Source organism: Equus caballus, chromosome 24 (genome assembly GCF_041296265.1).
Source record: "Equus caballus isolate H_3958 breed thoroughbred chromosome 24, TB-T2T, whole genome shotgun sequence".
In the NCBI taxonomy this organism is placed as follows: domain Eukaryota; kingdom Metazoa; phylum Chordata; class Mammalia; order Perissodactyla; family Equidae; genus Equus; species Equus caballus.
The window spans coordinates 32616840-32631123 of NC_091707.1; the positions used below are offsets into that span (position 1 = coordinate 32616840).

Genomic DNA, 14284 nt, shown 5'->3' on the forward strand with positions numbered 1-14284 from the left:
CTCTTTTCTACTCAGTGAGCATTCCACAAACAAAGGTCAGAAGTGCTTGGTCAGTGTATGGAATACCTGACTGACAGTGCTTATATAAATAGGATTTTTATGTCTGGAAGTAGGTGGTTGCTGGCCTTTCCCTCATAGTTGCAAAATGGTTAATGCAGCTCCAAAATTTGTCTATGTTTAAGGCAGAGAGAAGGGAGGCTTCTGGTGTATTTGTCCGTTTCATCTGGAAACCATAAAAGCTTTCCCAGAAGCTCCCAGCAGATTTCCTCTTACCTCTATTGCATTGGCCAGCACCATGTTATAATGGATGCTGGGAAAGTGAGTGTTTTGTTTTTCTAGCTGCTAGTGGAAGCTGGGAAGGTAAAAGGAGGATGGGAATGAGTGTTGGGTTGGCCAGCCACAGCAGTATCTGCCCCACCATGTTAGGACAAACTTCACGGTTAGGAACACACTCCTATGCTGGTTTGAGCCCCGCTGCTGCTGGTTCATGGCAATGGGCTTTCTAGTAAGCCCTGTTCATTCATCGCATACCTCAGCATGTTCCACCTGATCATGTAAAGGCTTTCCCTCAGGTTATTGGTATTTTGTTTTGTTTTCCCATATAGTCCTTTTCTGTTCTTTGAACCATCAAGCCCTTTTCCACCTGTATAGATATTTTTTAATTGAGGTAACATTGGTTTATAACACTGTATAGGTTTCAGCCACCTGCATATTTTTATACTATTCCCTCTTCTGGAATGCTCTTCCTTCATCTCTGGCTCATTCTTATTCTATATCGCTCAAACGTTGTTTCCTCAGAGATTCCCTAAACCCCAATATAAAGTTACCTCCCCCAGTTACTATCTATCTCATTACCCCATTTATTTCATTCATAGTATTTATCACAGTCTCTTATTTGTTTACTTGTTAGGGAGGCTGAATAACATCAGATTGCCTGCATGTGAATCCCTGCTCTGCCACTTACTAGCTATGCGACTTTGGAAGGTCACTAATATCTTTTTCCCTCAGTTTCCTCAGTCCTTGTCTTTGGGCATAATAATAGTATCTAATTCATAGAATTGTTGTGAGAAGTAAATAATACATGTAAAGCTCTTAGAACCATGCCTGACACATAGTAAATGCTCAGTATATTTTAATTATTATTATTATTTGGGTCCCATCTTAGAATATAAGTCCCATGAGAACAAGGACCTTATCTGTTTTGTTCACCACAGAATCTCTGGCATCTAAAAAATCTGGTACACTATTAGTGTTCAATAGGAATTTGTTGAATGAATGAATAATAACTTTCCTCATTGTATTTAGCAGAAATTTCTCCCAATACTGATGTGGAATTTTTGTTTCCTATTTATATGTCATGTTGCTGCTGCTGCTGATTCTCCTCCTCCTTCTCCTCCTCCTCTGCCCCCCCGTCCCCTCCCTTCCCCCTCCCTCTCCCCCCCCCCCTCTCTTGCTCTCTCTCTCTTCCCCCCCGACCCCCAGGAAGATTCGCCTGAGCTAACATCCACTACCACCAAAGTGGAGCATGCCAAAATTAACCACTAGGCCTCCAGGGCTGGCCCTCATGTTGATGCTTTTTTTTTTTTTTTTTAATTTGAGTTCATAATAGTTTACATCATTGTGAAATTTCAGTTGTACATTATTTCTTGTCTGTCACCACATAGGTGCTCCCCTTCACCCCTTGTGCCCATCCCTCGATCTCCTTCCCCTGGTAACCACTGAACTGTTTTCTTTGTCCATGTGCTTGTTTATATTTCCACATATGAGTGAAATTATCTGGTGTTTGTCTTTCTCAGTCTGGCTTATTTTGCTAAGCATAATTCTCTCCAGGTCCATCCATGTTATTGCAAATGGGATGATTTTGTTTTTTTTTATGGCTGAGTAGTATTGCATTGTATATATATACACCACATCTTCTTTATCCAATCATCAGTTGATGGGCACTTGGATTGTTTCCATGTCTTGGCTATCATGAATAGTGCTGTAATTAATATAGGGGTAGATATGTTACATTGGATTGTTGATTTCAAGTTTTTTGGGTAGATACCCAGTAGTGGGATAGCTGGGTCATACGGTAGTTCTATTTTTAGTTTTTTGAGGAATCTCCATACTCCCATACTTCCATAGTGGCTGCACCAGTTTGCATTTCCACCAGCAATGTATGAGGGTTCCCTTCTCTCCACACCCTCTCCAACATTTGTTATTTTTAGTCCTAGTGATTATAGCCATTTTAACAGGCGAAAAGTAGTATCTTAGTGTAGTTTTGATTTGCATTTCCCTGATGATTAGTGATGTTGAACATCTTTTCATGTGTTTATTGTCCATCTGTATATCTTCTTTGGAAAAATGTCTGTTCATATCCTCTGTCCATTTTTTCATCAGGCTGTTTGCTTTTCAGTTATGTGAGTTCCTTATATAGTATGGAGATTGACCCCTTATCAGATATATGATTTGCAAAAATTTTCTCCCAATTGGTGGGTTGTCTCTTTTTGTTTTGATCCTAGTTTCTTTTGCCTTGCAGAAGCTCTTTAGTCTGATGAACTCCCACTTGTTTATTTTTTATTTTGTTTGTCTTGTCTGAGAAGACATGGTATTCGAAAAAATCCTTTTAACTTCGATGTCAAAGAGTATACTACCTATCTTATCTTCCAGGAATTTTATGGTTTCAGAACTTATTTTCAAGTCTTTGATCCATTTTGAGTTTATTTTTGTGTATGGTGTGAGATAATGGTCTACTTTCCTTCCTTTGCATGTGGCTGTCCAGTTTTCCCAACACCATTTACTGAAGAGACTGTCTTTTTTCCATTGTATGTTCTTGGCACCTTTGTTGAAGATTAGCTGTCAGTATATGTGTGGTTTTATTTCCAGGTTTTCAGTTCTGTTCCATTGATCTGTGTGTCTGTTTTTGTACCACTACCATGCTGTTTGATCACTATGGCTTTGTAATACATTTTGAAGTCAGGGATTGTGATACCTCCAGCTTTGTTCTTTTTTCTCAGTATTGCTTTAGCAATTTGGGGTCTTTGGTGACCCCATATGAATTTTAGGATTCTTTGCTCTATTTCCATGAAGAATGTGATTAGTATTCTGATTGGGATTGCATTGAATCTGTAGATTGCTTTGGGTAGTGTCATGTTGCTTCTTTAATGGAGAAATTGGGAGGTACCCTAAGATTCCTGTGTTCACACTATGCTCTTTGCTGGCTCCTCCAGCAGTACTTGGAGTACTTCATGTCAGGTCATGTGGACAGAAGTATTTTATTTGGCATTATAAAATAAATACTTAGGTTTTTGGTTTTTTTTTTTTTTTTTTTTTGCTGAGGAAGACTGGCCCTGACACTTGTTGCTGATCTTACTCTTTTTGCTGAGGAAGAGTGGCCCTGAGCTAACATCTGTGCCCATCTTCCTCTACTTTGTATGTAGGTTGCTGCCACAGCATAGCTTGATGAGTGGTGTAGGTCCACACCCAGGAACTGAACCTGCAAACCTGGGTTGCTGAAGCAGAGCATACCAAACTTAACCACTATGCCACTGGCCCAGCCCCAATACTTAACTTTTTGATGTGTAAAATTTGTTGTTAGAAATATAACTCTGGGGCCGGCCCCATGGCTGAGTGGTTAAGTTCGCACACTCCACTTTGGCGGCCCAGGGTTTTGCTGGTTCAGATCCTGGGCACAGACATGGCACTGCTCATCAAGCCATGCTGAGGTGGCATCCCACATGCCACAACTAGAAGGACCCACCACTAAAAATACACAACTGTGTACCAGGGGGCTTTGGGAAGAAAAAGGAAAAATAAAATCTTTTTTTTTTAAAAAAAGAAATATAACTCTATTAAAACAGCCTATTTTCTTTTTTAGCACCGACTAGAACAAGAGGCTGAAAAGAAGATAATAATGCTGGCAGAGAGAGCCCACCAGGAAGCTGTTGTGTAAGAGACTCCTGCCTCCTTTTTCTTTCTAATAGCCTCTCTTACCTCTTTGCTGGTCTGTTTTGTTCTTATCATGCTGTCTCCCCTCTTCTCTCCTGGTTTGCTTTCTTCAAATTTTCTGGTTTACTTTCCCTCACTGTTTCTTTCTCTTCATGACCTCACCCCTTTTCTCTCTACCCTTTCTGTAGTTGCATGGTATGGAGTTAAGAACGTGGTCTTTGAAGTTAGACTGGTTCTCAACATGTATCTGACTGTAGGAAGATTTCTTAACTTTTTTGAAATTAAATTTCTTCATCTAAAAACGGGGTTAATAGAGAGGAGGTGGAGCAAAATGGTGGGGTGAGCTGACCTGGGACTCTCTCCCCTCCAAAATAAAACCAAAGAAACGGAAAAACTGAATTTCAACCAATGACCCCTAATGCCAAGACTGTCAGAGTCCTACAGAGTAATAAGACAGAGAACGGAGAGGCTGGAGCTGCCCTTGGAGGAGCTGGAACGGTGTAGGAGAGAACTTCGCTCCCTCTCCTAGAGACTGGGATTGCTGCCGTGAGTGAGGGAAGGAGCGGGGGAGGGACCGCACGACCGGGGGATTGTCCAGGACTCCCGCCGCCGGTGCAGTGGAAACCCACTGATGGGGTAAAGCTTCTGTGTGCGGGGACCCCATCAGGCCAGGGCCCTGGGAGACCAGAGAACAGAGCTGATCTGAATCCAGATTGGCGCGCACGAGAGAAACTGGCCATCCCCCCCGGCAAACCGCGCTGGGCACCACCATCTTGCCTGAAGGTGGAGAGCTCAGAACGCACAGCTCTCGACCCCAGTCTACTGGTGACAGGCTGTAACTGCAACCGAATTCTACCATCATGTGCAAATACCGCTCCTCTACCATCCAGCAATTTATAAAAGCTGCAGACCAGAAGGAAAACAATAAAAACACAGAATTAAGTCTTGAGGACTTGGAAATAGGTAAACTAAGTGAAAAGGAGGTCAGAGTAGCTATCATCAAAAAACTCAATGAGGTGGAGAGAAAGATAGAGAAACAAGCCAACAAGTTCTGGAGTTACTTCACAAAAGAGATTGAAATTATAATGAAGAATCAAACAGAATTACTAGAGATGAAAAACACAATGGACCAGATAAAACAAAATACGGATTCCCTGAATGCCCGTGTAGACATCATAGAGGAGAAAATTAGCATAATCAAAGATAGACAGGCTGAATGTCTCCAGACAGAGGAAGAAAGGGAACCAAGAATTAAAAAGAATGGGAAAATCTCCTAGAGATAGCAGATTCAATGAGGAGAAAGAATTTAAAGATCATAGGAATTCCCGAGAACATGGAAAAGGAAAATGGAGCAGAAAGTGTGCTTAACGAAATTATAGAAGAGAACTTCCCAAATCTAGGGATTGAGGGAGAAATGTGTGTAGAGGAAGCTTTCAGATCTCCTAGATTTGTCAATGTAAAAAGACCTACTGTAAGGCATATAGTAGTAAAAATGGCAAAAATGAAAGACAAAGAAGTAATACTCAGGACAGGAAGACAGAAGAAAATAACTTACAAAGGAACTCCTATCAGACTTTCAGTGGATTTCTCTACAGAAACCTTACAAGCTAGGAGAGAATGGAGTGACATATTCAAAACTTTAAAAGATAAAAATCTTCAGCCAAGAATACTCTATCCAGCAAGAATATCCTTCAGCTGTGAGGGAGAAATTAAATCTTTTCCAGACAAACAAACGTTAAGGGAATTTGTAACCAAAAGTCCTCCACTACAAGAAATCCTCAAGAAGTCTCTCATACCTGAAAAAAGAAAAAAGGGAGAAAGGGGTCACAAACCACAGAGTAGGGAGACACATAGATAGAACCAGAATAGGATAGCAAATATTCAACTATAGCATTAGGCTAAAGGTAAGGAAACTACTAAAGCAAAGACGATCTTATCACTCTAAGTACAAACTCATAACATGAGTTGGAATAAAAAATGAAAATAATAATTTAGGAGGGGAAGAGCAAAGGGACTAAATCGGTCTAGGCCAAGTAAGTAAGAGACCACCAGAGAATAAACTATATTATACACGAGATTCTAAACACAAACTTCAGGGTAGCCACTAAACTAAAAAATGGAACAGAGCCACAAAACATAACTAAGGAAAAATCTAGGAAACCCAGCATAAGAAATTGCGGTAGTCAAGGGGTAGGCTAAAGCACACAGGATGAGAAACAAAGGTAATGCAGGAAAACCAGATAATGAGCAACAGATTGACAGCATCAAGTCCACATGCATCAATAATCACCCTCAGTGTAAACGGATTGAGCTCTCCAATAAAAAGACACAGAGTGGCAAAATGGATTAAAGAACAAGATCCAACAATTTGTTGCCTCCAGGAAACACACCTCAGCTCCAAGGGCAAACACAGGCTTAGAGTGAAGGGGTAGAGGACAATACTTCAAGCTAATAGCAAGCAAAAGAAAGCAGGTGTTGCAATTCTCATATCAGACCAAGTGGATTTCAAAATAAGGCAGGTAAAGAGAGACACAGAGGGACAATATATAATGATCAAAGGGACACTTCATCAAGAAGAAATAATGCTTATAACTATCTATGCACCCAACATAGGAGCACCAAAGTTCATAAAGCAACTATTAACAGACCTAATGGAAGATGTTAAAAACAACACAATAATAGTAGGGGACCTCAACACCCCACTCACATCAATGGACAGATCATCCAGACAGAAAATCAACAAGGAAATAGTGGAGCTAAACGAAAAACTAAAACAATTGGACTTAATAGACATATATAGATCATTTCATCCTAAAACAGCAGAATACACATTCTTCTCAAGTGCACATGGAACATTCTCAAGGATAGACCATATGTTGGGAAACAAGGCAAGCCTCTACAAGTTAAAAAAAATTGAAATAATAACAAGCATCTTCTCCGATCATAATGCTATAAGGCTAGAAATTAATTACAAGAAAAAAGCTGAGAAAGGCACAAGGTTGTGGAGACTAAACAATACGCTACTGAACAAGCAATGGATCATTGAAGAAATTAAAGAAGACATCAAAAAATACCTGGAAACAAATGAAAATGATAACATGCCATACCAACTCATATGGGATACAGCAAAAGCTGTATTAAGAGGAAAATTCATTGCAATACAGGCACATCTTAACAAACAAGAAAAATCCCAAATAAGCAATCTTAAACTACACCTAACTGAACTAGAGAAAGAAGAACAAATAAAGCCCAAAGTCAGCAGAAGGAGAGAAATAATAAAAATCAGAGCAGAAATAAATGCTATTGAAACAAAACAGGTGGTAGAAAGGATCAATGAAACAAAGAGCTGGTTCTTAGAGAAGATAAATAAAATTAACAAACCCCTAGCCAAACTTACAAAGAAAAAAAGGGAGAAAGTTCAAATGAACAAAATCAGAAATGAAAGAGGAGAAATAACAACAGACTCTGCAGAAATACAACGGATTATAAGAGAATACTATGAAAAACTATATGCCAACAGAATGGATAACCTAGAGGAAATGGATAAATTCTTGGACTCCTACAACCTCCCAAAGCTCACTCAAGAAGAAGCAGACAATTTGAACAGACCAATCACAAGGAAAGAGATTGAAACAGCAATCAAAAACATCCCAAAGAATAAAACCCCAGGACCAGATGGCTTCCCTGGGGAATTCTACCAAACTTTCAGAGAGGATTTAATACTTATCTTTTTCAAGCTATTCCAAAAAATTAGGGGAGATGGAACACTTCTAACACATTCTATGAGGCCAACATCATGCTGATATCAAAGCCTGACAAGGACACCACAAAAAAAGAGAACTACAGGCCAATATCACTGATGAACATAGATGCAAAAATTCTCTAACAAAATTTTGGCAACCAGAATTCAGCAATTCACCTAAAGGATCATACATCATGATCAGGTGGGATTCGTACCAGGGACACAGGGATGGTTCAACATCCGCAAATCAATCAACGTGATACACCACATCAACAAACTGAGGAATAAAAACCACATGATCATCTCAATAGATGCAGAGAAAGCATTTGACAAGATCCAACAGCCGTTTATGATAAAAACTCTGAACAAAATGGGCATAGAAGGAAACTACCTCAGCATAATAAAGGCCATATACGACCAACCCATAGCCAACATCATACTCAATGGGCAAAAACTGAGCGCCATCCCCCTGAAAACAGGAACAAGACAAGGATGCCCTCTATCACCACTCTTATTTAACATAGTACTGGAGGTCCTGGCCAGAGCAATCAGGCAAGAAAAAGGAATAAAAGGAATCCAAATAGGGAGGGAAGAAGTGAAACTCTCACTGTTTGCAGATGACATGATCTTATATATAGAAAACCCCAAAGAATCCATTGGAAAACTGTTAGAAGTAATCAACAACTGCAGCAGAGTTGCAGGGTATAAAATCAATTTGCATAAATCAGTAGCATTTGTATACTCCAGTAATGAACCAACAGAAAAAGAACTCAAGAATACAATACCATTCACAATCGCAACAAAAAGAATAAAATACCTTGGGGTAAATTTAACTAAGGAAGTGAGGGACCTATATAATGAAAATTACAAGGCCTTTCTGAGAGAATTGGATGATGACATAAGGAGATGGAAAGACATTCCATGTACATGGATTGGAAGAATAAACATAGTTAAAATGTTCGTTCTACCTAAAGCAATCTACAAATTCAACGCCATCCCAATCAGAATCCCAATGACATTCTTTACAGAATTAGAACAAAGAATCCTAAAATTCATATGGGGCAACAAAAGACCCCGAAGTGCTAAAGCAATCCTGAGAAAAAAGAACAAAACAGGAGGCATCACAATCCCTGACTTCAAAACATACTACAAAGCTACAGTAATCAAAACAGCATGGTACTGGTACAAAAACAGGTGCACAGATCAATGGCACAGAATTGAAAGCCCAGAAATAAAACCACACATCTATGGGCAGCTTATCTTCGACAAAGGAGCTGAGGGCATACAATGGAGAAAAGAAAGTCTTTTCAACAAATGGTGCTGGGAAAACTGGAAAGCCACATGTAAAAGAATGAAAATTGACCATTCTTTTTCACCATTCACCAAAATAAACTCAAAATGGATCAAAGACCTAAAGGTGAGACCTGAAACCATACGGCTTCTAGAAGAAAACGTAGGCAGTACACTCTTTGACATCAGTATTAAAAGGATCTTTTCGCACATCATGTCTTCTCAGACAAGGGAAACAATAGAAAGAATAAACAAATGGGACTTCATCAGACTAAAGAGCTTCTTCAAGGCAAATGAAAACAGGATTGAAACAAAAAAACAACCCACTAACTGGGAAAAAATATTTGCAAGTCATATAGCTGACAAAGGCTTAATATCCATAATATATAAAGAACTCTCACAACTCAACAACAGAAAATCAAACAACCTGATCAAAAAATGGGCTGGAGACATGAACAGACATTTCTCCAAAGAAGATATACGGATGGCCAATAGGTACATGAAAAGATGTTCATCATCGCTGATCATCAGGGAAATGCAAATCAAAACTACACTAAGATATCACCTTACACCCATTAGGACAAAAATATCTAAAACTAATAGCAACAAATGTTGGAGAGGTTGTGGAGAAAAGGAACCCTCATACACTGCTGGTGGGAATGCAAATTGGTGCAGCCACTATGGAAAACAGTATGGAGATTCCTCAAAAAATTAAAAATAGAACTACCATACGACCCAGCTATTCCACTACTGGGTATCTATCCAAAGAGCTTGAAGTCAGCAATTCCAAAAGTCCTATGCACCCCAATGTTCATTGCAGCATTATTTACAATAGCCAAGATGTGGAAGCAACCTAAGTGCCCATCAACAGATGACTGGATAAAGAATATGTGGTACATATATATAATGGAATACTACTCAGCTGCAAAACAGAACAAAATCATTCCATTTGCAATAAAATGGAAGGACCTTGAGGCAATTATGTTAAGTGAAATAAGCCAGTTAGAGAAGGATAATCTCTGTGTGACTCCACTCATATGAGGAATTTAAAAATGTGGACAAAGAGAACAGATTAGTGGTTACCAGGGGAAAGGTGGGGTGGGGGGTGGGCACAAAGTGTGAAGTGGTGCACCTACGACATGACTGACAAACATTAATGTACAACTGAATTTTCACAAGATTGTAACCTATCATTAACTCAATAAAAAAAATAATAATTGGGGCTGGCTCCGTGGCCGAGTGGTTAAGTTTGCGTGCTCCACTGCAGGCGGCCCAGTGTTTTGTTGGTTCGAATCCTGGGCGTGGACATGGCACTGCTCATCAAACCATGCTGAGGCAGCGTCCCACATGCCACAACTAGAAGGACCCACAACAAAGAATATACAACTATGTACCGGGAGGCTTTGGGGAGAAAAAGGAAAAAAAAAAAATCTTTAAAAATAATAATAATAATAAAAAAACCCGAGGTTAATAATAGCAACCTTGCAGGTTGTCATTAATGTCGACAGATAAAGCAATCATTGTTCTAGTTTGGTAATATCTAAAAATTAGGCCTGTATTTTGAGACCTTATTATCTATTTCAGGCAATTGAACAAGGCTGGAAGAACTGTTTTTAAGGAGAATGTTTATCTCCAGAAAGCTCTCGCATACCACCTAAAGGAAGCTGATGATCTACAAAAAAACTCCCAGAAGTTGCAAGAGACTCAGAATTTTCTGTTACATCAAAAGGTTCCAACTCTCATTTACACTTTGTTTCTTATCTTTTTTTTTAAGGATTGGGTTGGTAAATACTAAGAATTGAGTATAATAATGATGCATAAAGACAATGGGACCATTTTTCTTCTGTCTGGATGATGTACATTTCTTATCTGAAAAGATTAATTACTGAATGACTTATAAGAAGCATTGGCTTGGCAAAGAATATACCAGAAACATAAATATAACTCCCATCCTCTATACCTTAGAATACTCATTTTTCTTTGCTTAGATTTGGTCCCTGAATCCCATAGGAATAGGTTCAGCTGTGCGTAACAGCCCTGACAATAATGGCCTCACTATGTAAGGGTTTATTCGCTCACCTAAAGGAAGTGTGGAGGTAAGCAATCCAGAGCTCAAATGGTAGTGCCACAAAGTCAACAGACACTCAGGTTTCTTAACTCTGCAACATGTGGCTTAAATCCTCAAAGTCACCTCATGGCCCATGGCAGCTGCTGGAGCTCTAACCATTATTCAAACAGCAGGAAAGAAGAAAGACAAGAAGGAAAAATGTATGCCGCTCCCTTTAGAGGTCTTCCTGGAAGTCCTACACACATTTCTACTTATATCTCATTGACCAGAACTTAGTTTTCTAGCTATGCTGAACTGCAAAGGAGACTGGGAATTTTCAGCTGAACTTACTGCCTTACTGAATAAAATTGGGATTTCATTACTAAGGAAGAAAAGGAAAATTGACATTGGGATAGGCAACTAACAGAGTGCCAGTTTCCAGTATATAGTTGTTAAATTAATGTTTTAGTGCATAGTCATTAATTTTGGAATTACTCTTTTGATAATATAAAACATTTAAACTTTCAGAATTTTAGAGGAAGGAAAGTTTCGTAATTAGCAAAATCAGTGGTCCTCACAAGTCCAGTAAAGGACCCTAGGATGTTTTTTACTCTCTCTACATAAACACAGAATATCAAAATATCACCATCTCTTGGGGCCGGCCCTGTGGTACAGTGGTTAAGTTCGCATGTTCCACTTCAGTGGCTGGGGGTTTGCTGGTTTAGATCCCAGGTGTGGACATGGCACCGCTTGGCAAGCATGCTGTGGCAGGCGTCCCACATATAAAGTAGAGGAAGGTGGGCACGGATGTTAGCTCAGGGCCAGTCTTCCTCAGCAAAAAGAGGTTTAGCTTAGCGCTAATCTTCCTCAAAAAACAAACAAACAAACAAATAAATAAATAAATAAAATTAAAAAGTAAATAAATAAGAGAAAAAAATATCACTATCTCAACCTGGCATCAACTCAAATCTTATGAAGTAATGGAAATTAGTGAGGAAGTTTTTTTGTTTGGTTTTTTTTTTGAGGAAGATTAGCCCTGAGCTAACATCTGCTGCCAATCCTCCTCTTTTTGCTGAGGAAGACTGGCCGTGAGCTAACATCCGTGCCCATCTTCCTCTACTTTATATGTGGGACGCCTGCCACAGCAAGGCTTGCCAAGCAGTGCCGTGTCTGCACCCAGGATCCAAACTGGCAAATCCCGGACTGCTGAAGTGGAACGTGTACACTTAACCGCTGTGCCACCAGGCTTCCCTGTGAGGAACTTTTAAGTTCTGGAACTGATTAAATGAAAAAAACCTTTCACTTCTGTCATCTTTCTGTTTTTAGGAGATCAATGATCTGTTGGTTAAGGAAAAGATTATGCAACTTACCCAGCAGAGATCACAAATCCAAACTCTTCAGAAGAAGGTGGTAAGCTTGGAGACTGCCCTAAGTTGTATGACCAGAGAGTTTGAGTCTGAAGTTTTAAAACTGCAGCAACAAGCAGAGATAGAGAACCAAGCGGGTCAGGTTGAAATTGACAAGCTGCAGCAACTTCTTCAGATGAAGGACAGGGAAATGAATCGAGTGAAGAAGCTGGCCAAGAACATACTGGATGAGAGAACAGAAGTGGAAAGTTTCTTTTTAGATGCTCTCCACCAAGTGAAGCAACAGATCCTATTTAGCAGGATACATTATAAACAGGTAGCACAAGCTGCTTTCAACTTTAAAATGAGAGAGGCATGTGCAGGAAGAACAGAATATCCCAAAATCCGAACATTTGATGGCAGAGAGCACAGCACCAATAGTGTGAATCAGGATCTTATGGAGGCTGAGAAATGGTACTAATAACGCTTTAATATTTTATCTTTTGTGCTGCTGTATTTTTCTGCTCTTTAGAAAAATAAGAACCCTGAATCGTTCGGCTTGATAATGTCCAAGTAATGAATAGATTACTCAGTAAGTTACTTGAGGACAGGAACTGACTTATTCATCTTGGTAACCCCTATGCTTTGCATAGTGTGTGGAGCTTAGTACAAATTCTTAGTAGATGCCCCCTTTTTGTTTGTGACAGAGACTTGTTAAAGAGATCAGATTATTTGTTCCATATAATGTCACTGTAATATCTTTTAACATGTTCCTTTGTTTCCTGTAAATTAGTTATAAAGGTTTGATTAGATTCAAGTTAAACATTTTTGATAAGCATAATTTCACAAATATTTTGTGTTGTTCCCTTTACTATTCTGAAATGAAATTCATAGATAATAATAGCTAACTAAACATATAATTTAAAAAATCAATATAACAATTCTTTGTACCAGTTCTTTCTTGTACAGAACTGTTCCGTGGATTGGAGGACACCCAGTAGTGTCCACCTCCATCCCTGTATTAACCAAAAGCCCCCACAAGTTTCCAGAATATACTCTAGAGATCTGCTGCCACTATGATGAAGGCAACAGAATGCTTGAGACAGTTTAGACTATATATAATGATTACTTCTTTCCAGAATAGCAATTTTGTCTATTAGGCTTCCTCCTATAAACCATAGATTAAATTATAGTGCATTTTAAAGATTATTCTGAAAAAAATTATGTTTTATATTCCAATGCAATTAGATTCTTCAAAGACCTTAACTCAAGAAATTTTAAAGGACTCTCTACTACTGTGTACTTAACATCTTATTAAGAGTGCCTCCAAATATGCTTTTTGCTTTAAATTATTTTTCATGGACTAAGGTGTAGGTTTTAAAAAATTATATAGCTGTTGGGAAGGTGAGTGTCTTCTGAAAGGTAAGATTCTTCTTCAAAAATGCCTGTACTATAATTTTTTTACCTTCTTGCCATATGCAGAAGTCTGTAATAACACTTCTATTACCAAGAGATTCTCTGTAATTTTCTCTTTTTTATTTAATGTCAAGCAAGTTGAGTCCCTACCATACATAAGGCAGTTTCTTTTACACTTTTTTATCTAATGCATATTAAGTGATATATAAATTTTCAGAGGACAGGACATAAAATGATTCTCCACATTGTCATTGCAGAAATTGGACTCTTCCTATTCTGCCTTCTGTGTGACATTTTTGCTACTGAGAAACTTATCACCTTAACCTCAGTTTCCTATTGCCTCTACCAGCAAGGCAGAGCTGATGGTTAAAATATATGTCATCTGCTTAAGAGGCAGATTGGGGAAGGACATTTGAAGCATATGGTGATCATAAGGCAAAACCTAAACTTTTAAAGAAAACTAACTCAGGTGACCTATATGCAAAAATATTATTTTCTTTTCCTTTTTTTTTT

The 14284-nt window shown here is 38.8% G+C and overlaps 1 protein-coding gene across 10 annotated transcripts in view; it reads left to right on the forward strand.

Moving 5' to 3' along the window:
* Nucleotides 1-14284, forward strand: part of BBOF1 (basal body orientation factor 1) — a 62668-nt gene that overhangs the window by 31058 nt on the left and 17326 nt on the right. For all 10 annotated transcript variants that reach the window (XM_005605321.4, XM_023628079.2, XM_070250110.1 and 7 more), the window contains 3 exons: nt 3860-3930; nt 10547-10691; nt 12336-12829. In XM_005605321.4, coding sequence (XP_005605378.1) covers nt 3860-3930; nt 10547-10691; nt 12336-12829 — 710 coding nt within the window. The remainder of the gene's footprint in view (nt 1-3859; nt 3931-10546; nt 10692-12335; nt 12830-14284) is intronic.